Raw genomic sequence first — 26,873 nt, 5'->3', positions numbered from 1 at the left:
GGGACAGATAGAATGGTGAGATTACAAAGGGTTACCAGGAAACTTCTGAGGGGGATGGATATTTTCATTTTCTTGATTGTGGTGGTGGTTTCTCAGATATACACATATACTAAAACGTCAAACTTTTCGCTTTAAATATATGCAGTTTATTGTATATCAATTATACTGTAATAAAACTATTACAAAATTAAGACAGTGGAGCAAGATTGATACACTGCATTTACCATGACCTTCCATGTCTTGAAAGTGGAAAGTAGACAAAATTAGAATCAAAAGTAGAGTTTACTTATAATTGTATTATCTAACCAATGTGTATTTGCTCAGTTAATTGTTTACCCATGGTTATGATTATTATTGAAATATACTTTTGTGTTGAACTGAAGAAGTGGTTTTCAAACACGATCATGCGCAAGAATACCTGTGGGGACCCGTTAGATGTGCAGATTCCCAGGCTTTCTCCCCTCTCCCAGGGATTCCAAATCATGGGTGTGGTCTTGGGGTCTAGGAATATGCAAGTTCAGTAAGGTTCCCAGGCAATTTTGACGTATGTATTCATAGACCATATTTCAGAATCACTTCTTAGCAGAACATTGTTTACATCAGAATTGTTTGAATCTGGATGAACTCTGTGGACCACTGGTGCCAGGTTGATATGGAATATTCTTGATCTGGTCTATGTAAGTGTACATCAACCTATTAGAGAGGGGGGTTGACTTATTTGGAAGGGGCAGCAAGTTTGCATTTTGTTTGTGCTGGCTGATATTCATGATAACTGCTCTCACTAGAACATAGAAAATGTACAGGTGCTTGAAAAAATTAAGTTGCTATAAGGTTTTTCTTTCCTCCTTTTCTTCTCCTTCACAATATTCATTGACCTGCTTTTGATATTTTGTGTAATAATTCATGTGCTATAGATCATGCTTTCACCAGGCCTTTCAATAGTGAAAGGACAGGGGCCCCAGGAAGAAGGAACCATCTTTTACTTTATCAGGTACCTTTAAAAACTAAACATGCAGTAGGAGCAACATTAATTCACCGCTTTTAAGTTTGAGATCATGGAGAGCAGGAAAACCTTCCCATAAGGCATTTTTTGTGCCTTTCCAGAGATAGATTTATGTCATCTATCAAAGTATAGTACTTCTTACCTACTTAAGCACTTAAAAACTGCCAGGAAGTAATGTTTTGTGCAGTTTTTCTATTAGAAATGATGCCATGGTGTGGGTGTTTGGGTAGGGGGGCAACTGAGCCTTACTTACTGGCCTGGTCCCCACAGTAATCAATGACAAGCATGGCAAGACTGGCAGCTGTCATCACAGTTGTCCTTGTCCTGGAGCTGAGGGATAAAATGTTTCCTTTAGTAAGTGAGAAGAGTTGTGTAGTACGGAGCTCATGACTTCAGGGTCTTGTACAGGATATTCTATTAAGAGTGAACTGACTTTGCCTTTGGGTCAAAAGGCTATGGGGCCACGTATATACACCATGGCCTGGAGCTTTGAAGATGGGTGCTAGTTTTAACTAGACTGTGCTGATCTGTCTCTTCTGAAAAAAATAGCAGAGCTTTTAATACAGCCAATATTATAGAGCCAATATTCTAGAACTTTAGTATGTGGTTTGATAATTGAAATATATATATGTAAAAGTTATGTATACTATAGATTGTAATGCAGAACTAAAAAGCAGAGTTGGACTCCTTTAAAAAATTATAAATATATTTTTGAACCTGAAGAATGAGTGTTAAATATACCTGAAAGAAATCAAATTTTGGTTGCTCACTTGGGGAATCATAAATGTTTTGTTCACTCTTGTACTTTAAATTTATGTGGCTGAATATTCCTTATTGCCTTTTTAGTACTACGTTTATTCCTTTGTTTTCCACAGACATGACGCAATTATTATCTCAGGAACTGAAATGGCCAAACAAATCCAGAAAGAAATACAGGGAGGTGTGGAATCTTGGATTTCTCTTGGGAATGGAAGACCTCACCTCAGTATCATTTTAGTGGGTGATAACCCAGCAAGCCACACATACGTCAGGAAGAAGATCAAAGCTGCTGCTGCTGTAGGTGGGGACGTGTTTTAGTTGTACTTGTTACTAGATAACGTTTTCTGGTTTTACTTCAAAGTGTGATAATTATGAATGATAATTGTCAACTAAGTGCTATTTGAATGACATGTATTATTATTATTATTTATTATAGATTATTTAGTTACCGAAGTTTATATTCATTTCTTACTCTTTTTCTTCAAATTTCTTATTGAATCAATTCAGTGTGATTTCAGATCTTATGGTGAGATGTGAGAGCAACATGTTACATTTAAAGGGCCTGTTTTTTTGCTTTAATCACGTGATAAACCTGGCTAGTTCCCTCAGCCGAACTTGGCCTAATTAGTGGTGGTGCTGGTATTGGTATTCTTACTCTCTTCAAATCCACTAACAGTAGCTTATCACAGATGAGTGTGATTTGCTAAATGGGTTACTGGGCCAAAGAATGCATGTGAATCACGAGAAAGCATCTGTACTATTTGAAAATTCCCTCCTGATGGTGCTTAGAACATCATTTTTGTAGAAGGGCCTTTTCTTCCAGTGGGATAGGAGCAGAGGGAACCAATCACACATTGTGTAAGACACCATCAATGAAAAAACACATCTTTATTAAAGTGACTTTCTGTACTTGTTTTTCTTCCAGGTATCTGTAGTGAGATCATTCTAAAACCTAAGGATGTTTCTCAGGAAGAACTTTTGGATATAACCAATCAATTGAACATGGACCCAAGAGTCAGTGGTATATTAGTTCAGTTGCCACTGCCAGGTACATAATGCTCTTCTATATGCCTGGTTTGGTTAGGAGCAAGGACATCTTTTCAACATTATATCATGACACTGCAAATAATTTATAAAATATGTTCAGAAGGGGACTAGCTATTATATTAGCATGCAGTAGGTGGCAATTTCTGAATGACGTTTACAATGACTGAAAACTGTGAAAGAAAAATTTAGGCTTTGGCAATACATCCAGTTCTTGTTTTGCACAATAGTGCAAAACCATGAAAATGACTAAGTTGAAACTGGACAAAGCAAATCAATAAGAGAATAACAATTGTTCTGTGACCTTTAAAATGTTTTCTCAAAACACTAAAAACTCTCTTACTGTGGTTTATAAATATATAAGGAAATGAAAAATAGTAAAATTAATATTTATTCAGTACACTGTAATTTAAAACATTAGAAACATCGAGAATTAAGGTATTACTTCATTGCCAAAATCTTGTCAAGAGGAGTTTGAACAGTTACTTGCCTTCTTCTCATCATACGACTTATTATATGGAGCAGGCATCTTTTCTATGCCTTGGTGAATTGAACTGTCAAATTCTTTTTAAGTTTGGATCAACTTCCATTTTGTCCTTTGTCCTTTCAAAGTCATGAGATATCTCTGAGAGTTTCTTTAATGTGAAGTTTTGTTCTGGTGTCACTTCCTCTGGGGCGTTGTCATCCTTTTTGTCACAATCACGTTCCTCATTTATTTTGATCAGTTTGCCTTCACTAAGTTCTTATGGCTGCATAGCTACATTGCTCCAAAGGGCACGGTGTCAACATTCCAGGGTCATCCCCTATTTCTCGTACAACCCATTTACATTCAGTTAGAATCCTGTTGAAGCGACTTTATCTTGTTTTTTACATTCATGGCTCTTACCTTCTTGCTGGCCTAGGTCTCTTCTATCCTTGCTTTGCTGTCACCATCTTCAGATCTTCTGTTCACATCCAGTTTCATTTCCAGCATCATCACGTTTTATTTCTTTGTTGCACTTTCATCTTTATGGGCTAATAGCCTCTTTTGATTACTCACTTTTGTGAAATGTTAAGTGAGTTTATCACTGGAACACAAGGAAGCAACATGATTTGCTGTCTGCGTTTGAACTGAATAACAGATGTGCAGTGACCAAGCACTGACAGACTTTGAAAGAAGTGACATGTTAGTCACTGATCATGATGCTCATCTGTTATTTACATAGTGATTTTTGGACCAAAGAGCTAGCAGCTCTTATATAATTAGTCACAGTTAATATGCCATGATAACTGAAATTTGAACTGTGTTGTTGGAAGGCTGCTGTTATTTGACTAAATTGTGGCTCTGAAATTTGTACATATTTCAATGAGCAAGGCAAGGACTGCCTGAATATTATAGATTACAGTAGTTTTGTGCAGTTTTGAGTTCTTCTGTAAGTTCTGACTTGCAGAAAGTAAAGCTGTATGATGTTATCACCTGGGATCTTTGTATGGTATTAATTTTTAACTTATCCAATGATATAACTTAATATCTTAGTATATGTTATAACATTTATGGTATTTAAATTACACCCAAAATTACATTTCTAATTCTTTTCCTCCAATATGGCTGCATTTAAAAAAATCAGAATGTTGGAAAGGATGTTAGAAGTTATCAGGGTTCCGCTCAAAATGCTTCTGACAGATAATACTATAGATTCATCATGTTAAAATTAGCATAGTGATTTATCCCTTACTTTTATAACTACAAAACGAATTCAACACATATAGCATACTCATTTGATATCATAGGAAATTAAGGTCTAGAAAATATCAGGGGTATATTAACATCACAAATCTGTTTCTTTTGTTTGTTCGTTTGTTTGTTTGCCGTACGAGGGCCTCTCACTGTTGTGGCCTCTCCCGTTGCGGAGCACAGGCTCCGGACGCGCAGGCTCAGCGGCCGTGGCCCACGGGGCCAGCCAGTCCGCGGCATGTGGGATCTTCCCGGACCGGGGCACAAACCCGTGTCCCCTGCATCGGCAGGCAGACTCTCAACCACTGCGCCACCAGGGAAGCCCTGTCCAAAATTTTTGACATTGGGTTTAAACCCAGTTGTTTGGCTCATGCAAAGCAAGAATCTTTTTTTTTTTTGTACTGTGTTTGCCAAGCAATCTTCTTGTGGTGTGCAGTTTTTAAATTTCCCCCACTTATATTTGTATTACGTTCAAATCATTATAGAAAACATATCACATTTCCAAATATCTAGTTTGTCTTCAAAAATTAAATTCATGTCTGTAGAAATTTTACCCCTTTATGGGCAATATTCCTTTTTGTTAAATTTATTAGCAGTTTGCCACTAGATGGCACTAGTGATCTGTCTGTACTAAAATAAATTGAGTCCTGTGTTCATTTTAGAAGGTGAGAAGCCTAGAGCCAAAGGAATGATAACAAATATTTGGATGCTTTGAGAGAGGGCAATTTTCTATCTAGCTGAAAAGAAAAGCCAATAATATACAAAATAACAGTGACTAAAATGTGTTACGTTAAGCATATATTATGTCTTAGGCACTTCACATTAGTTGATTCGTTGGATCCTCACAATAACCCAATGGTGGTGGAGCTGTTATTATGTACATTTTACTGATGATGGATTTAAGGTACAGAGAGGTTAGGTAACTTCCTCTAAGATCACAGAGCTGGTAATTGAGCTGGGATGTGAATCCAGGCAGACTGGTCCCTCATGCCATTACTGTTATGTTACCACCCCCACCAGCATGCCGTGTTAGCTAGTGGGTAATGTGTGCTTACTAGGTGACAGGTATTCTTTTATATGGATGATTTTATTTAGTCCTCAAAACAGCCTTATGAGTAAGAATTACCTTCTTCATTTTACAGATCAGGAGACTTTATTTTACTTAACCTACATTATACTGGGACATATAGTTTGTTGGTTACTAGAAAAAGTTGGATAAAGTAGGAAATCATAAAACAATGCATTTTACCTTAAACATTGTATTATGACATAAAGTATTTATATATTAATTCATCAATTTGTTGGGGAGGAAAGTTTCCTCTTCCCTTCTAGGTTCTTTTGGCTGGTGACCTGAGATAGATTCACAGGAGAAAAACAAACAAAAGTTTAATAACGTGTACTTGGGAGAGACCCAGGAAAACTGAGTAACTCGCCAAAATGGCTGAAGCTTTCACCTTAAATACGATCTTCAGCTAAAGACAAAAGATTCAGCTAAAGACAAAAGAAGATGTTGGGCGTAGTGGTTTGGGACTTCAAAGGGGAGTAAAGCAATTCACCTGGAGATGCAAAAGCAGATGTTTGCTGGGCCATGAAGGGGCATTGGGACACAGAGTGGACTTTGATGTCTAGGCTCTGCTGAGTTTCCTCCAACACAACTAGTCCATTTTCTTTGCAGATATTTCTGGAGATACCTCTATTCTAGGAATAGGTCCTTTATCTAAATTCTTTAGGCAGCTAATGGGGAGGTAAAAACACAGACTTACTGAGACTTCTGTTTCTTAAAAATAATCAGCCTAAAATAATCCTCATGCCAAAGAGACATTTTGGGGTGGCAAATTGTGCTTCCCTACAAGATCCGAGTCTCTATGGAACCTACTGTTTGGAATTTTGTGTTATCTTCTGGCATTAATAATACCTATGAATCACTGCCTATAATTTTCAGTTTGAGATAAAACTAAGTGAAAATTCATCTATATATATATTTTTTAAATTTATTTCTATTTATTTTTGGCTGCATTGGGTCTTCACTGCTGAGTGCAGGCTTTCTCTAATTGCAGCGAGCGGGGGCTACTCTTTGTTGCAGTGTGCAGACTTCTCATTGCAGTGACTTCTCTTGTTGCGGAGCAAGGGCTCTAGGCGCGTGGGCTTCCGTAGTTGTGGCTCCTGGGCGTAGTTGCTCCGCGGCATGTGGGATCTTCCCAGACCAGGGCTTGAACCTGTGTCCCCTGCATTGGCAGGGGGATTCTTAACCACTGCACCACCAAGGAAGCCCCCCATCTATATTTTTAAAGTGTCTCCCAGTGTTCATGGTTGTCTTGTCCTTATCTAAGTCACTACTAATTCTTTTTAATTCTCGAGTCTTTTGAGAACATTCAACCTAGTATTCATAGACATAACAACTGTTTGTTTGTACCGTTTTAATTAAATCACATAATTTACTGTGAAAGAACTGGCAAAAACAGGCAAAAACAGGTTGAGAAATACACACACTTGTCTCTTGATTATCATGAAACTCTACTGGTAGGTGCAGGAGTAGTTTATTAATGACATTCTGATATTCTTTCAACAAGCCCTGGGCATCAACCTGCATGCTTTAAGAAGACGTGGAAATCATTAGTCATTTTGATAGGTTGTGTTGGGGAAGGGCAGATTTCCCCTCTATCTCTCTTGAGTTCTGTGGCTGGACTACTACACAAGACAGATTAACAGGAGAAAAAGAAACAAACTTTAACTTATGCACATGGAGGTCCCACAGTCATGGGACCTAGGAAGTGGCCAAAGCAGGCAGCTTTTATACTTTTTAGACAAACAAACAATAAATTTGTGAGGAATTCACAGGACAAAGAAAATTAGGCTTTGGGTGCTTAATTAGTGAAGAATCTAAGCAGAGTTTGAGTTTGGGATGGTAAACTAAAGGAGTAACAAGTTTTGTTTATATAAGTTTCTCGCCCCAAATTCCCTATCTCTGGAAATCAGGGTGTCCTACCTTCAGATGCAAGGAGTGCACCTTTCATGAGAGATTTATTTCCTACTTTCAAGGAGACAGAGCGGAGGGTCAGAGTGTCCCTCTTACAATGGCTCTTTCTTAAGTAACCAATTCAAAATAATTAATATGCCATTGAAGCGTATTTTGGCATGGCCTGCCCTGAGCCCCAACAGCTGGCTATGTGCAAGTGGATTGAAATAGCCTCTCTCCAGTACATGTCTTATAAGATTGTTATAATGAACCAATGAAACAATGAGCAAATGAACAAATGAAATGATTCTAGTCAATTACATCTCCAATTTTCCATCATTTTGTTAATAATCTGGATTCCAAGTTATTTCATTATTCGAAGTCGGAAATTATTTTTCAGTTAGGGTACTATGTTGAGCAAAAGAAATTCCAAATTAGAATTATAATTCTGGTGTTGGAATACAAGCTTGCATAAGGATTAAACAGAATGTGCAAGCAGTTTTCATGTGTCTCATTTGGGTAAGAAAGCAAAGAAATGAGAGAGAATTCTGTCCTATTTGATGGTAATGAATCTATCACAGGCTTAAGCCCATGCTTTTGTTCAGGAGCTGTGTGACTTTGGTCCAGATTGAAAGTACTCAGGATAAAATTGTGTGTCCACAGTCACATGGTCTGGCTGTTTGTCCTGTAGCTGGTCCTACATCTAGGGAGAGATGAAACAATCATATGTGGATGCTTCCCTACTCCTTTCCTAACTGTGCATAGATTCTATCAGTATCAATAAGTGATATTTTGTCAAGGCCAGAATGATGTCTGCTATTCGTGTTGTATATACTTTTCTCCTAATTACGTATTATTTGCTTTTAGCTTTTATTGAGTTACATCTATTAAACTTATATTAAATATCATTTGTAGAGTATGTCAACTGAAGAAAAATGCACACCCTAAAAGTTGAGAGTTAAGTTTTATTTGGGGACATTACTGAGGACTGTAGCCTGGGAGACAGCCTCTCAGGTAGCTCTGAGAAACTACTTCAAAGAAGTAAGGAAGGAGCTAGGATATGTAGGAGTTTTTTCCGAAAAAAAAAAAAAAAAGGTAGTTGAACATCAGAAGATTACTACTAATCACAAAAAACAGACATCTCAAGTTAATGATTTTAGTGATTTTCTATGTATGGGAAGATGCAAGAGTCTGGGCTCATTGAAATTATTCCTTAGATATGCATCTTAACTCTCTAGGGTCAGTATCCAGAACACAGAATGTTTCCTGGTTTTCTCCATCCTGAATTACCCTCAGGGTGCACTGTTAGGCAGGGGGTGGGGTGACTACAGTGGTTGATAGCTTGATGGTGGACAACATTTGTTGTTGACTGGAATGGCAGGCAACATTCCCTTTCCACAAGTATGTGTCAGTTTGTAGTGTTAAAAATAAGGTGGAATAATGGTCTTTAAAACTTGGGAGTCAGTGACATTCTTTTTGGACTAAAGCAATGAAAGGGAAATGATAATGTCCACAAGCTTGAAGCACACTGGAAATTTGCTATAAATGTTTGTTGTAGGGTGGTATTTGGTACAGGGTGAATTTGGTTTAAAAGCGTTTAAATTATATGAATTATATGAAAGCATTCAGATGTAAGTCTAGAAAACAGCAATCACTCAATTAAATTTTAATGTGGTTTTTTACAACTACTGCTCCATGATAAACTGAGAAATTTGTATAAGGTCACAACAAGTGAGTAGCAGAGAAAAACCAGGAGACCCAATTATAGCATTCTTTCAGTCATAATCACAGTCCCACAACTGAGACTGCAAGTCAAGCACCAAGAGAGGTGCTTAATCACCTTTTTGTATTTTCTTGCTTTCTAAGAAATCGACCTCTCGTCTATTTCTGGGAACAAAATTATTTGGTAGAATGGGAAAACTTATTCTATCTTATCTATCTTTTTCTAAAATAGTTTTTCAAATATTTCCCTTCATTTATCTAGTTTGAAGCCTTTGAGGATTAACATCTTCCAATTTATGTAAGAGGATTGAACAGAGAAATCAGAATGAAATACAGGATTAAAGGATTAAATATGGAGAAGGCGAGTAAGAAAAGTGAGAATTCACGGTGTAGATGTAACAAAGACAAAATTTTCTAGAATTTAGTAGGCATAAAAATGTGGGTATTGACCTAATTAGTGCATGTAGATATGTATATTTGTCTAAAACTTGATTCTTCATTTGGAGAAAAAAGGTCTTGCTATAATTGCTCTTCTTGAGAGCTTATGGAATTTATGTATGCAGAATACTTTTTACTCTATTTTTAATGTTCTTGACCAGAGTGGGAAATTTTCATCACTCTGGACTTCTCAGTTTTTGTAGAGCTTCTTTTCTGTTTATTTCTAAATAATTTCTAAATTAGACTTGACCTTTGTTATAGCTCCCCCCCTTTCTTTATGGAGAAAAATGATTCCACATAGAGTATTTCATTGCTTTTGAGTAATATGTTTCTTCCACTAGACTATTAGTTACATCAAAGCAGGGGGAATTGGAGTCAACATTTTTATTCCACCTTGCATCATGGTAGACTCTTAGTGAATGTTATTCCTGGAATGAATGAACCCTATAGTTTCACAGCTATTGCTTTGTGTGTATGTGTGTCATTGAAGGTTCATCCTTCTACCTATTCTTCTACATCTAAGAGAGTAGTGTGTAAGTTCTGTCACTGATCAGGATTTGGTGAGGATCTTATACCCCCATACCCTTGAAGGCTTCCTAAGTGATAGTATTTACTATACAAAGGACATGCTAGGATAATGTACATTTTATTACTTGAATAGGACTTTAACCTCTGACCTCTTAACTACATTGATTATCTTTCAAACATACTGGGACTGACTTATTTCCAACTTTTAGGCCTTAGCTTAAATGCCACTGGCTCAGAGAGCCTTTCCCAGCCCATACCTTCTAAAATTACTTTAATTCTGCCAATTCCTATATTAGATCTGCTTTTTTCTATGGCAGACAAATAAAGTACTCCAAATATCCACATGTTCCCTTACATTTCCCAACTTCTCCTATGTTGGGGCCATGTGACTTCTGGTTACTGGACTGTGAGGGAAAGTGACTTTTTTGAGCCACTTCTGGACTGAGATGGTTAAAAGCTATGTGGCCCCCATCCCCTCTCCCCCTTTTGTTGCAGTTATCATGAAAGCTACGTGTTATAGATGATTGCCAGTTATGAGAAGAAAGGAAGTGGGATTCTTAACAGAGGCTTACGTGAGTAAGAAATAAGTATCCTTTCATAAATGATTGGGATTTCAGATTAAAACACACACACACACACACACAAGCACAAATGTGATGAAAACTATAAACACACAGATCTAAGAAGCTCAACGAACTCCAAGCCCATAAAATATGAAAAAACTATACCCAAAACACAAAAATCAAATTGTTCAGATGCAGTGTGATAGAAAAAATTTTGAAAGCAACAAGGGGGGGGGGAAATGTCACATTACATACAGAGAAACAAAAGGAAGGAAATAGATTTCTTGTCAAAAACAATGTAAGCAAGAAGACAATGGAACACCTTGATTTTTGAAGTACTGAAAGAAAAAAAAAACTATTGATCATGAGTTCTATACTCAGTGAAAATATCTTTAAAAACCAAAGGCAAAATAGCATTTTTTAGACATTTAGGAAGAGTAGAATCCAGACAGAGCTGAAAACAGTCAACAGCACACCCACACTATAAAAAATGGAAGTCCTTCAGGCCGAAAGAAATGATACCAAATGAAAATATGTATCTAGCCAAAGGAATGAATAACAATGGAAATGGTAGCTACATGAGTAAGTATATCTGACATTTTTCTTATTAGTCATATAATTTTAGAATATAATTGGTATTTATCCCAAAATAAAAAACAATTTAATGTGTGGTTTGCAACATGTACAACAATAGCACAAAAGTCAGAAAGGAAGAAATGATAGGACATCATTGTTAGATTCTTATGCTGTATGTGAAGTGATATATCACTTGAGGGTAGACTGAAATAAGTTAAAGCTGCATACTATAAAATCACAAGCAACTGCTAAAAAAACCCCACACAGCAAAGAGTTATAGATAATAAGCCAGTAAAAGAGATAACATCTAATAATTTAAAATGTTCAAATTATTCTAAAGGAAGAAAGAAAATGGGGGAATGATAGATTTAATCACATAAATGTAATGTTGTATATAATCCAATTAGATGTCAGAGATTGTCAGATTGAATAAAAAACAAGACCCAACTATATGGTGCCTACAAAAAATAAATTTTAAGTATAAGGATCCAGAGAGGCTAAAAGAAAAAGGATGTAAAAGACACACTATATTAACATAAATCAAAAGAAAGCTGGAGTGGTTATGTTAATAGCAGGCAAAGTATATTTCAGAGCAATGGATACTACCAGGAATAAAGAAGGTCATTCCACAGTAATAAAGGAGTCAGTTTATCAAACAGAAATAACAACCTCAATTGTTTATATACCTAAGAAGAAAGCATTAACAAAAACTAATAGAATTGTAAGGAAAATAGACAAATCCAAAATTATAATCATAGATTTTAGTACCTCTCTCTTAATAACTGAGAGAACAAGTGGAGAGAAAATCAGTAAGAACAAAGATTTGAAGTAGAATATCATCCAATTTGATCTAATTGACATTTACAGAACACTCTCCCTGCAAACAACAGAATACACATTTTTTTTCAAGTTCACATAGAACATTTACCAAGAGATAACATATTCTAGACTATAAAACAAATCTCAAATATAGAAGGATTTACATTACCTAAAGCATTTTCCCTCACCACAATGGAGTTAGATTAAAAATCACTAGCAGAAAAATATCTGGAAAATTCCCAAATATTTTGAAACTAAAGAACATCTAACTAACCCATGTGTCAAGTAAGAAAATAAAAGGGAAGTTAGAAATCACTTTTAACTTTTCAGTGAAAATACAACATATCAAAATTTATGGTATGCTTCTAAAAAATTACTTAGGAGGAAATATATAGCACTAGACACCTATCTTAGAAAAGAAGAAAGGTCCCACATCAATAACCTCAGCTCCCACCTTAAGATACTAGAAAAAGAAGAGCAAGTTAAAGACAAACTAAGGACAAGAAAGGAAATAATAAAGATCAGGGCAGAAATTAGTGAATTAGAAAACAAAAAAATAATGAAGAAAATAATGAAATGAAAGCTAGACTATCAGGGGAAAAGGAAGATACAGATTACCAATATCAGGAATGAGAAAGATAACATCACTATAGATTTTACAGGTATTAAAAGGGTAAAAGTGAATATGTCAGACAACTTTATGCCAGTTAATTTGGCAAATTAGAGGAAATGGACTACTTTCTTGAAAGATACACACTGCCAAAGCTCACTCAAAAAGAAATAGATAACCTGAATAACTCTTATTAAAAAATTGACTTTGTAGTGAAAATCTATTCCACAAAGAAAGCTCCATGTTCAGATGGCTTTACCAGTGAAATCTACCAAATATTTAAAGAAAAAATAATATTAAAGAGGAGTAAATACTTCCTAAGTCATTATATGAGGCCACCATTACTCTGATACCAAAAAACAGGCAAAGACATTACAAGAAAGGAAAACCACAGAACAGTATCTTTCATGAACATAAATGAAAAAGGTATTAACAAAATTTAACAAATAAAATCCAACAATATATAAAAAGTATCATTCATCATGACCAAAATTCATCATGACTTTTATTACAGGAATGCAACATTGGTTTAACATTAGAAAATCAAACAATGTATTTCACCACATTAACAAACTAAAAATGAAAAATCACATGATTAGCTCAATAAATAGATTAATTTTTTGGTAAAATTCATTGACTCCTGATAAAAAGCTGTCATATAACTAATAATAATAAAAGGGAACTTCCTCAAGCTGATAAGGGACACATATAAAAAATTCACAGCTAACATCATAGTTCATTATGAAAGACAGTATTTTCCTCTTATGATCAGGAAGAAATCAAGAATGTCCATTTTATCATGTCTATTCATGGAGATTCTAACCAACACAGAAGGCAAGGCAAGGGAAAGAAAATAAAAAGCAGATAACATGATTGTCTATGTAGAAAATCCAATGGAATCTAGAAAAATAAAAAGCTACTAATACTAATAAATGAGTTTAACAAGGTTGGAAGATACAAGATTAATATACAAATATCAATCTCCATTCTATGTATTAGCATCAAATATCAGATACTAAGATGAAAAGAGACATTTAAAATAGCATCAAAAATGTGAAATCTTCAGGCATAAATTTGACAAAAGATGTGAGAACCTGTGCATTGAAAACTACAGAACATTCCTGAGAGAAATTAAAGAAGACCTAAATAAATCAATATATTATGTTCATGGGTTAGAAGCCTAAATATTGTTAAGATGTCAGTTATCTTCAAATTAATTTGTAGATTCAAGGCAGTCCCAATTAAAATCCCAGCATACTTTTTTGTAGCAGTTGATAAACTGATTGTCAAATTCATATAGAAATGCAAAGTACCTAGAATAATTAAAACAGCTTTGAAAATGAGTAATGTTGTTGAAAGAGTAATACTTCCTGATTTTAAGACTAATCAAACGTCTCAAAATCAAAGGATACGAACTTTCAGTTATCAAATAAATGTCATGGCGATGTAATGCACAGCACAGTGACTAAGATTAATAATACTGTATGGCATATTTGAAAGTTCTTAAGAAAGTACATCTTAAAAGTCCTCATCATAAGAAAAAAAAATTGTGACTATATGTGGTGAGGGATGTTAACTAGACTTATTGTGGTGATTATTTTGTAATGTATGTAAATATTGAATCATTATGTTGTACATCTAAAACTAATATAATGTTATATGTCATTTATACCTCAATTAAAATTTGTTAAAAAGACTAATTATAAAGCTACAGTAATCAAGACAGAGTGGTATTGGAATCAGGATAGAGAAACATCAATGGGCAAAAATTGGAAGTCCACAAATAGATCCACACCTATATTAACAACTAATTTTTTACAAAGGTGGAAAGACAAATTAGTGCAGAAAGGATGTGCTTTTCACTAATGGTGCTGGAACAATTGGATTGCATATGGATACGAAACAAGAACTTGATAAATTAGATTTCATCAAAATTTAAAACCATATGACACAGCAGTCCCACTACTGGGCATATACGCTGAGAAAACGATAGCTCAAAAAGAGTCATGTACCACAATGTTCATTGCAGCACTATTTACAATAGCCAGGACATGGAAGCAACCTAAGCATCCATTGACAGATGAATGACTAAAGAAGATATGGCACATGTATACAATGGAATATTACTCAACCATAAAAAGGAATGAAATTGAGTTATTTGTAGTGAGGTGGATGGACCTAGAAACTATTATACAGAGTGAAGTAAGTCAGAAGGAGAAAAACAAATACTGTATGCTAACACATATATATGGAATCTAAAAAAAAAAAAAAAGGTTCTGAAGAACCTAGGGGCAGGACAGGAATAAAGACACAGAGGTAGAGAATGGACTTGAGGACACGGGGAGGGGGAAGGGTAAGCTGGGAAGAAGTGAGAGAGTGGCATGGACATATGTACACTACCAAATGTAAAACAGCTAGTGGGAAGCAGCCGCATAGCACAGGGAGATCAGCTTGGTGCTTTGTGACCACCTAGAGGGGAGGGTGGGAGGGAGACACAAGAGGGAGGGGACATGGGGATATATGTATATATATAGCTGATCCACTTTGTTATAAAGCAGAAACTAACACAGCATTGTAAAGCAATTATACTCCAATAAAGATGTTAAACAAACAAAATAAAATAAAACTTCTGCTCTTCAAAAGATACTATTAAAAGAATGAGAAGATAAGGCAGACTAGAAAACATTTGCAGAGCATATATTTGATAACATATGTATATGCGGAATATATGAAGCGCTCTCAAAAACCAATATCAAGAAAATGAAAACAACCCAATTAAAGCCCAACTCTAGCCAGAATAAAATAAATCCTCTTGTCCTTAAAACAAGAAAAAACTGAACAAACAAAATCAGTACTTTTCTTGACCCTTCAGAGAACTGAGGTTGCAGGGCAAACCACCATCCCAAAATCCGGAGAGATAAGAAAATCCAGAAAGTTGCAACCAAGATCTATTTACCTGTACAGAAGCTACTGGAACCATAAACTGATGGAAACAACATAATTGGGAATTTTGATGAATTTCTGGAAGTAAAGTGTGTACTAACATAAGGAGAAACTCCTGGGGGCCCTAGTCTTGGATGTAGCTTTCAACAAAAAAATGACAAGACATGCCAAAAGGCAAAGAAAAACAGTCTGAATAAACCAAAAAGCATCAGAACCAGATTCATATCTGACACAGATTTTGGAGTTATTAGGAAATTTAAGATAACTATGATTAATATATTAAGGGCTCTGGTGGAAAAAGTAGACAATATGCAAGAACAGATGGGTAATGAAAGCAGAGAGATGGAAACTCTAAGAAAGATTCAAAAAGAAATGCTGAAATCAAAAGCACTTTAACAAAAATGGAAAATATACTGGTGGTCTCAATTGTAGACTGGACATGGCCAAGAAAAGAATCAGTAAGCTTGAGAATATATAAGTAGAAACTTCTCAAATTGAAACTCAGAGAGGAAAACAAAAAAGAAGAAAACATCCAAGAACTATAGGACATTTTCAAAAGGTATAACATACACACAGTTGGAATACCAGGAGAAGAGAGAACAGGGCAGAAGAGATATTTGAAGTAATAATGGCTAAAACTTTTCAAAATTAATAACAGACACCAAACCATAAAGAGCACCAAACAGGATAAATACCAAAAATCATCAAAAGATTTGAACAGATACTTAACCAAAGAAGAAATACAAATGATAAATAAGGACATAAGTAGATAACATCTGTAGTCATTAGAGAAACTCGAATGGAAACTATAATAAGATACTACTACACACCTATTAGAATGGCTGATATTAGAACTACAACTGACAATACCATATATTGGTGAGGATGTGTTGCCGGTGGGAATGCAAAATGGTACATGTTGAAAAATAGTTTGGCAGTGTCCTAAAAATTTACATATATATATTTATTATACGGTCCATCCATTCCATGTCTATGTATTTACTTAAAGAAAAAGATATATGTGTCAATATAAAGACTTGTATATGCATGTTCATAGAAGTATGATTTGCAATAGCCAAAAGCTATAAACAACTCAAATAGGCATCAACAGGTGAGTAGATATTAACTGTGGTTTATCTATACAATGGACTATTACCCAGCAGTAAAAAAAGGAATGAAATATTGATGCATACTCCAGCTTGGGTGAATATCAAGATAATTATGCTGAGTGAAATTATCCATGCAAATAAGAGTACGTACTCTGTGGTTCTATTTATATAAAATTTTATGTAATACAAACTGAAGTATAGCGACAGAATGCAGATCAGTGGTTATTAGTCTGCTTGGGCTGCTATACCAAAATATCATAGACTGGCTGCCTTAAATAACAAAAATTTATTTTTTGGAGCCTGTCTGAGATCAGGGTGCCAGCATGGTCGGGTTGGTGAGAGCTTTCTTCCTGGCTTTCAGACAGACAACCCTTTCTTTCTGTGTCTGCACATGGCAAAGAGAGCAAGCTCTCTGGTGTCTCTTCTTATAAGAGCACTAATCCCATCATGAGGGCCCCACCCTGATGACTTCATGTAAACCTAATTACATATCATTACATTAGGGGTTGGGGGATTCAACATATGAATTTTGGGGGGACACAATTCACCCCGTAGCAAGTGGTTACAAGTAGTTGGAGGTGAGGGGACAGGAAAGGGAGGGAGGAAGGGATGAGGAAAAGGGGCCTGTGGAAACTTTTCAGGGTGGTGTATATGTTCATTATGTTGATTGTGGTGATGGTTTCACAAGTATATACGTATGTCAAAGCCTATCAAATTGTACACTTTAAATACGTGCAGTCTATTATATTCAAATATTCTTAAATAAAGCTGTTTAAAAAAATCTATTAGGAATACAAATAAATGCAATAAAACTGTATGGAAAGGAAGTCAAGGGAATGATAAGCACAGGATGCAGGATGAAGTTTACCTAAGGCTGGAGCAGGAAATGAGGTGGGTTCATGGGCGAAATATATGATTAAATATAGACTATTGTCAAGTCCATAACTTTTGTTTGGGGTGGTGGATTTGCATATATCTAGCTTATTATGAAAAATAACTAATTAATAATTTAAAATTCGATTGTGCTTGGACTAATATTGAGATTGTGTCACAATCCATTCAACCAATTTATGCATTTAGGGTTTATGCAGAGAAAAAGGTCCAGATTTTAAACAATATTTTATTCAAATCCTTTCTAACATGATTTTAGTGTTAACATAGATACAAAGGCATCCCCACAATATCATTTATCTACTTAAAAAATTTTTCTCATAGGTAACATTTCTATCAGAGAATTTATGTGGGGATGTGGGGGAACAAAATGGAAAATTCTCCTGCTGTGGTTTATGAAAACCACATGATGGCAGCATCAGGCAAGCAGTGATTTAAAAAAAAAAAAAAAAGTTTAATGATTTATACTGAAAGCTGAGTAAATCATTTTGATATGATTTACCTATCAGTGGGATTGGTAGGTCCCTGTAGCCATATGTGTCTCTTCCTATTCATTTCCAGATAGAAACCATCCCAAGAGTTATTTTAGTCACTCAGATCTATATAATTGCGTCTTTTTGAGCAGTTGCTATCGTAAACATACTATATCATGTAACTTGAGATTATTTACTTTTCAAAGTATCTTCAAAATCTGGAATTTCTTGGATCAACAATAGTTACTTCTTTTCTTTTTCATATTTTTCGCTTTTCTTTATCATGATATCTTCATGTATTTTTGAGTGTGTTCAGCTTTGATAAAGAATTTACCAAAATCAGAAGGCCCTTTGAAACATCTGGGTATTTCTTTGTAGAAAGTCTTTCAAGAGAAGTATTTGTATTATTGCTCTCTGATGCTCTTTGTTCATTTACCAGTTCAAAAAATATTTACCTAGAATCCAATCTATTCACATATATGTGTCTGTGATAGTCACTAGGGGAAAGGGGTAGTTAGAAAACAATTTGAGACTCACTGTCCTTGAGAAGTTTGCAAGCAAGTCCCTAAAACACAGCATCTCTTCTTTTCCCTTTTGTGTAAAAGAAGCTCATCAGAATAGACATGCTCACTTATCCAACTGTTGCCTCTATGGAATAGACACTGCTTCAAGTTTAGTACAATGTATTTGACAGAAGTCACAGTATATAGTGTCTAGGAATCCAAGGGCTTAATAAACAGGGTGTCTTCAACACTACTAACACTACTTCTGAAATAAGGCAATTTTTGGATCTCCATGTACTCTTCATATGACTCAAGAAACTCTAAGGGCCAAAGGTAGCAACCTTCACGTGATGTGTAGGTTCCCACTTCATTAACTTTTTTTAATAGCCTATGAAGTAAGCCTGCCTAGGGATGTCCTCGTAGTTTCGTGGCTATAGGAGAAAGAGGCTCAGGAAGGGTAAAGGGCCAGATCCACCCCTTTCTGACCTAGAGAACACCTCCCACTCCACCTCCAAGCTCTATTTTCTCAGATTTGGGGGTAGAGTAATACAGTGAGATAATAGTCACTTCCCATTCCCTTTTTGTCCTCTTACTCCTTGATGATGAAACAGTTCTAAAATGATATTGGGTAAGTGGTAAGACCTGATAAGTATTTTCTGTCTTGAAACATTGATGTAGAACCCAGGGGGTGTAACTTATGTATTGAGTTGAGAACAGTGAACACAGCTTCCAAAAGTATATCTCTCATTTACTCCTAGAAAATAATTAACCATTAAGAGGCTGCAGCTAAATAATTTGATTAGGCAGATCTTTATTTCTTTAGAATGTAAGCTCCAGAGGTTAATAGTTTTGTTTGTTTGGTTAGCTTATATATCCTAAACCCTTAGAACAGTGCAAAGCACATGGTAGACAATAAATATTTAAATATTATAAATACATAAATATTTATTGAGTGAATAAATGAGTGAATTTTCAGAGGCCTTGTCTACACTTGTTCAGAGTGTGGACTTTAATGTATCAACATAAAGCTTTGCCTGAGATTTCTTATTTTTCAAGTCTTGAAAGGAAGAAATAAATGAAAACCAAACAGACATGAATCTCTTACATTAAATTTATATCGGAGGATATAAAAGTGCCAAATATCTAATAATGTAGATGCAGCTATTGACAAATCAAAATTTTAATGAAAGCCATTTTGGTTTTCATTGTATTTGAAAAAGATGGATGTCAGAGGTTGTAGAAAGATCAGACATCTTTTCCTTATATTAGTCTATTCTAATTGTCTGCAGGTTTCCACTAATTTGTCTCAGCTTCTTCATTTATAAATCAAGCGTAATTGTAGCCATTTATTCAACAAATTTCCAAGCACTGTGCTTTGTGCTAGGAATACATCAATGAAAAAAAAAGAAGACAGAAAGTTCTGCCCTTGCTGAGTAGTAGGAGAGACAGACAACAAAAAATAAACACAATAAGTAAGTAATTACTGTATATCTATTAGAAGTTGATATGCTATGGGAAAAAAGAAAAAGTAGAGCATGGTAAAGAGGATTGGGATGTTCGGGGGATGTTCAGGGATGTTATATTTTTATTTTATAGTATTTATTATACAAAGGACATGCTAGAATAATGCACATTTTATCACTTGAATAGGGTTTAGCCTTTGACCTCTTAACTACATTGGTTATCTTTCAAACATACGGGGGCTGACTTCTTCCCAACCTTCATGTCTTAGCTTAAATGCCACTGGCTCAGAGAGCCCTTCCCACCCCTTCTGAAATTTTTAAAATTCTGTTAATCCCTATTTTAGATCTGCTTTTTTCTGTGACAGACATATAAAGTACTCCAAACATGCACATTTTTCCTTACATTCCCCATCTTCTCTTAGCAGCTAGGCTTCGGACTTCAAAGGGGGGGCAGGCAATTCACCTGGAGATGGAAAAGCAAATGTTTAGTAGACGAATATTTGCTGGGCCATGAAGAGATAGTGGGGCACAGAGTGGATTCTGATTTCTAGGTCCTGCCTAGAGTTTCCCCCAGCAACCTAGCCCATATTCTTTGCAGATTATCTCTGGTGATATCTCTATTCTGGGAACAGTTCTTTTATCTAAATTCTTTAGACAGCTAAGGGGGAGGTAAAATGAAATCCTCATGCCAAAGAGACACATTTTTGTGTGGCAAATTTTCTACTTCACAGTATGAAGTAGGGATTGTGGCTCAGTTTGGTTTTTTTCTATATGGCTATCAAATTGTTCAAGTATTAATTGCTGAAAAGACTTTCTTTTTACCATTGAATTGCTTTTGGCAACTTTGTAAAAAGTCAAATAACTGTATAAGTGTTAGTCTAAAGTTGGGCTTTCTATTCTGTTCCATTGATCTACTTGTCTATCCCTACACTAGCACTACACTGTCTTGATTACTGTAGCTTTGTAGCAAGTCTTAAAGTCAGGTATTGTAAGTCCTTTTTGCTCATTTTCAAGATTTCTTTAGATATTCTAAGTCCTTTGCATAGCCATATAAATTTTAGAATCAGTTTGTCAACTTCTACCAAAAATACCTCATAGGACTGTGGTTGAGATTACATTGAATCTATAGGTCAAATTGGAAGAATTGACATCTTAATATTATTGAGTCCTCCAATCCATGAATATAGTACACCCTCCATTTATTTAGGTCATCTGTCAGCAACATTTTGTAGTTTTCATTATAAAAATCATGCCCCCAATTTTAAAATTTACTCCTAAGAATTTTCTGATCTGTGAGTTTTTGTAAATAGAATTATTTAAATTTCATTTTTTAGTATTTGCTGCTTCTATACGGAAATACAATTGATTTCTTTTGTATATTGACTTGGTATTCTGTGATCTTGCTAAATTCACTTTATTTATTTTTTGTTTTGTTGTTTTGTATATTCTTTAGAATATTCTGCATAAACAACCATTAGAGTGGCTAGAGAGTTTTACTTCTTCCTTTCTGATCTTTAGAACTCTTTATTTTCCTTATTACACCAGCTAGGATCTCCAATAAAATGCTGAATAGAAATGGTGGGGGTGGACACCCTTGCCACCTTCTGATCTTGGGGAAAAGGTTCAGTATTCCATTATTAAGTATAATGTTAACTGTAAATTTTTTGTGTGTGTGTGAATGCCTGTCATATTGAGGACTTCAAGCTTTGCTTTGCCCTTGGTGAGCCACAACTGCATTCTGTTTAGTTCTCTTAGTGTTAGATGGGCTGCTTGGAGTTTGCCTCTTGTGTGTGTTGTTCAGGGGTCAGTCAGAGATTTGGGAAGAATTTATAGACACAAGTTGAGTCTCCCCTCTGTGGTTTTCTCTTTTCCTGGGTATGTCCCTTCAATTTCCAGTTTCTGTAGTAGCCCCAAACTTTGTCCTTTGATTCCTCAAGCAAGTAGGACTGCAGATTTATATCCAAATTCTAACTGTCCTTTGTCTAGAAAAACCTCCAAAATGGAAACACTTACAGTGATATCCCTTTCAGATGTCCATTCTCTTCCAAATCTCTCTGCTTCTAGTAACTCTCCAGTGTCAGATAGCTGTGTTTTTATTTAAAAATTTTACATTCCATTTACAGTTATTACAAAATATTGGCTATATTCTCTATTGTATGATACATCCTTGATACTTCTATTTTAATATAATTTCTCCAATGTTTACAGTTGTTTCCTGTGAGAAGTTTGGTCCAATGTAAACAACTTCAACATTATCAGACATGGAACTTACATTTTAAAATAATGTGGTCGAAATAGTCCTTAAAGAGAATGTGGAAATTAAGCAAAGATTTGAAAGAAGAGAGGGATTTAGCCAAAGTGGCAGGTTTTTTTGAAAAGCCTCCAGGCAGACACAAGAGCAATAACCAAGGTGGAAAATACCTGATATGTTAGAGGAATAGCAAGAAGAGCAGGGTTTTCAGGAAAAGAGTGGTGTAAGCAGACATGCATTTGAGAACAGTATGGAGCTTCCTTAAAAAACTAAAAACAGGGCTTCCCTGGTGGCGCAGTGGTTGAGAGTCCGCCTGCCGATGCAGGGGATGCGGGTTCATGCCCCGGTCCGGGAGGATCCCACATGCCGCGGAGCGGCTGGGCCCGTGAGCCATGGCCACTGAGCCTGCGCATCCGGAGCCTGTGCTCTGCAACGGGAGAGGCCACAAGAGTGAGAGGCCCGCGTACCGCAAAAAAAAAAAAAAAAAAACCCTAAAAATAGAACTACCATATGACCCAGCAATCCCACTACTGGACATATACCCTGAGAAAACCATAATGCAAAAAGAGACATGTACCCCAATGTTCATTGCAGCACTGTTTACAATAGCCAGGACATGGAATCAACCTAAATGTCCATCAACAGATGTATGGATGAAGAAGATGTGGTACATATATACAATGGAATATTACTCAGCCATAAAAAGGAATGAAATTGGGTTATTTGTAGTGAGCTGGATGGACCTAGCTTATGTCATACACAGTGAAGTAAGTCAGAAAGAGAAAAACAAATACCATATGCTGATGCATATATATGGAATCTAAAAAAGTGGTACTGCTGAACCTAGTGGCAGGACAGGAATAAAGACACAGACGTAGAGAACACAGACTTGAAGACATGGGCGGGGGGAGCGGGGAAGGGGAAGCTGGGATGAAGTGAGAGAGTGGCATGGACATATATACACTACCAGCTGTAAAATGGATGGCTAGTGGGAAGCTGCTGCAGAGCACAGGGAGATCAACTCGATGCTTTGTGATGACCCAGAGGGATGGAATAGGGAGGGTGGGAGGGAGGCTCAAGAGGGAGGAGATATGGGGATATGTGTATACATATAGCTGATTCACTTTGTTGTACAGCAGAAACTAACACAACATTGTAAAGCAATTATACACCAATAAAGATGTGGGAAAAAAATAACCTCTGCTGTTTTGTGAATAGATTATATGGATACAAACATAGAAGCAAATAATTAGCTAGGAGAGTTAGTTGTTGCAAGAGTTCACAGGAGAGATAATGGCCACTCAAACCAGAGTGGACATGGTGAGGATAGTGAAGGGCTAGATGTGTTATGAAGGAAGAACCAACAGATTTTTCAATTGATTGGATGTTGCGTGTGAAAGAAAGTGAGGTGTTCAGAATGTCTCCAGGTTTTTCTGGCAAGTAAGGATGATTTCTGTATAACACAGAAGGATGGAATTGCCATCAACTGAGTTGGAGAAGGCTATGGGTGAATCAGTTTAATAAGACAAAGTCTGCCCTAAAAGGCTCACACTCATAAGTAAAAGAGATACTTAAATAACCAACGTGATCAACTAACTGAAGTAATGTGGTAAGTGCTTTTTACAGTAGTTCTGTGGGGACCAGAAGAGATAAAAATTATCATTTCACTTTGTGATGAGGGAACAGCTGAGAAGGGATCAATATATTGACGAATAAATAGGATGTGAAACAACAGGGAGGAAGGAATTAGTAATGGAAAAATAATCATGAGCAAGAACGTAGAAACGCAAAAATTAATGTTAAGGGCTTGGGAATGGGACAGGTTGGTGTGAATTGAGGTAAGGATGTGTCATAATGATGGTAGGGAAAGGGCTGGGGCACTTGGAGGGAGGGAAGTATAGGACAAAAGATATAATCAAGCTAAAGAACATATTTGCTCATGAGCTTGCCCTTATCCAACAGGCATTGGGGAAGTGGAAAGAGGTACTTTTGAACAGCAACGTGAAAATCCTTGGATGGAAAATAAACCAGTAATTTGTTTGTTTTCTTTTTGTTGTTGTTGTTGTTACTTATCCAAAGACAATTAAACATATTATAAATAAATCACAGAAATATATATTCAACGTTGTAGTTCTAAAGTGTGGTACCTAAAGACATTCCCTGAGCTGCTCTATTGCATTATTATGAATTCAATTTGATGAGTTTTTTTCCTGGCGTGATTTAATGACTTCTCATAATATTAAATAGATGGGAAAAACACACACTCACAAAGTGAATAATGCCAGTTTTCCAGTTCATTTGGGTAAGGTATTAAGTGGTTAGTTGTTTGCCAATGTATTCTATGAATCAAAAATGTTTTATAACCATTGTAAAAAAATTAATGCTGTTGAGGCTCATGATTGTTTCTTCTTTTCAAGTCATGGGCCCCAGGGATGAGACATCAGGGGACTTTCAGTAGCAGTCAGTTAAAAGCATGAAATGTATTTATTTCTCTTACTCATTTAACAAAAGGTGCTATAAAATGTTTGATGCTGTTTTGCATGTATTTAGATACATGTTAGTTAATCCAAAAATACTGTTGTTTTTGGAGGTCTAGAAGAAACAGTGCATTCCTTGGGATATTTTAGGATGATCAAAATGTCTTGATTAGAAGGGGCAGGGGCCCTTGCTGATATTAATTGTTGAGTGGTATTTAGGATTGATTAATATTTATGATTTCTGTATAACACAGAAAGAAAAACTGGTTTTAGGGCAAACAGATGTGGATTTTAATTCTGGACCCCTCTTCTTAGTAGTAGTTTGAGATTGGCTGAGTCTCAAAATCTTTCAGCTTCATCTTTAAAATGAAGATAATGCCTTCTCTATCTTAGCCCTCAGTAACTCTGAAGACCAAAGGGGAAACCTATGTGATGGTAACATGAACATTATAAAGCACTGTTTGAATGTAAGATATACTAACTCCTGTTATTTCCATACACTGTAGATTATGTAATGAAAGGTACATCTTTCCTGGCAAAGGATGTATGTGAGATTTAATCCACTCCTGAGATAACATAGAGTTACATAAAAGTGATGTATGAATTGGTGTCCTTGATTTTTATGATCCTAACATTTTTAATCTACTCATATAGGTTTTTTCCTTTTAGGTTAAATAGTAAGCACATTAATAATCAGTTTTCATGTGTTCACTACATCACACCTTTTATATGTCCACACATCTGTCTTTTAAACAAAAATTACTTAATTAACTTAAGATAAAATTGTTCTGAAATGAAGATCTGGGTTGAAGTTTTAAGAAATACATTAGAGGACAGGTCTATAGTTGCCAGTTTCTAGTGCTTGCCCCCAAATTTTCAGATGCTTACATTTCTTCCTGAGTATTTCAGCTATTGTGTGAGATGAATTGTTCATTACGAGTTAATGTTATTTTTAGTGAGTAAAACAGCACAGACCAGGAGACTGCGAAATTCAATATAGTTCAGACTTATTTGGTAAGAGGATGGCTCTCAAAATCTACAAAAGAACCTTTGTTGAATTCTTTCAATACATTATTGGCCCATACATACAGTAGCCAATTTTGAATTTAGAAATGAACTAATTTAAGCCATAACTCAATAATGGGGTGTTCAATTACAGTTATTTCTTTTTTTATTTACAAAGCTTTTGATTTTGTTGTAAGAAATATCCATGGCATGAAGCTTCTGCATGAGTGGTAGGTGTCTAAAAACTGAATCATCACCATCATCATCAACCAGATTTAAAAAGGGACCACTATTTTTGTCCTCAAGTAGTAAGTTAAATATATAATTCTAAAAAAAAATTTTGCTAGAACTTTTATAATCATCTTCTACCTTCAGAGAAAACAGATGGAGGCTTACTCTGGTAGGACATTATAGAATGAGTACAATTATTGAAAGTGACAATCTAGTCATTGGAGAGATATTCCAAAGACCCAACTTCTAATTGAATATCATTCATATTATGACTTTTATATATGTAAATGATTTGGTAGCCTAGTAATGGCAAATTGGATCTATTTAAAGTAAGATGGCAGTAGTGTCACTTTTAGGATATAAAATATCTGAGACATAAGGCATGTCTCTTTTGAAAACTGTTTGAACTTGGGCTTTGATAATGTTTTAAAAAATTATTTCTAAATGGCATTCATTGTGTAATACATAAGGAAACTTTTCTGTAGCAAATATACCTTTATTTTAGTATTTTAGGAATGTGGGTTAATTGTTGGATTTAGGATACCCTAAGCTACTCTGCATAGAGTAGTATTAAGAGCCTATTTTATATTTCTATACTTATTACTTTTCAAAATGAGATGATTGGCATCTCATATCTCATTTGATTAGTTCATTACTCAAGTTATGTTCTTTTCCTTTCATAAAGGAAACCATAATGATATTTTGGATTTCAATGTAGTAATGCTTCAGGGAAATGATGTGTGTGGTATGTGTGTGTGTGTGTGTGTGTGTGTGTGTGTGTGTGTGTGTGTGTGT

The 26,873-nt window shown here is 35.6% G+C and overlaps 1 protein-coding gene across 8 annotated transcripts in view; it reads left to right on the top strand.

Annotated features, from left to right (window-relative positions):
* MTHFD2L (methylenetetrahydrofolate dehydrogenase (NADP+ dependent) 2 like) overlaps positions 1 to 26,873 on the top strand; it is a 139,554-nt gene that overhangs the window by 15,302 nt on the left and 97,379 nt on the right. For 6 of the 8 annotated variants that reach the window (XR_003795602.1, XM_029235357.1, XM_029235359.1 and 3 more), the window contains exons 2-3: positions 1,879 to 2,063; positions 2,688 to 2,810. Coding sequence is in view for 7 of the 8 variants with exons in the window: in XM_029235357.1 (XP_029091190.1) it covers positions 1,879 to 2,063; positions 2,688 to 2,810 (308 nt within the window). In the remaining variant the exon portion in view is untranslated. Of the gene's footprint in view, positions 1 to 1,878; positions 2,064 to 2,687; positions 2,811 to 10,659; positions 10,737 to 26,873 lie in introns of those variants that run through there. The other 2 variants (XM_029235360.1, XM_029235358.1) reach the window with 2 other exon arrangements.

The sequence above is a fragment of the Monodon monoceros genome, unplaced genomic scaffold (assembly GCF_005190385.1).
Source record: "Monodon monoceros isolate NGI ecotype Baffin Bay Population unplaced genomic scaffold, NGI_Narwhal_1 Super_Scaffold_20, whole genome shotgun sequence".
NCBI lineage: Eukaryota > Metazoa > Chordata > Mammalia > Artiodactyla > Monodontidae > Monodon > Monodon monoceros.
Note: the sequence above shows the minus strand (reverse complement) of the source record. Positions and strands in the feature narration are given on the sequence as shown.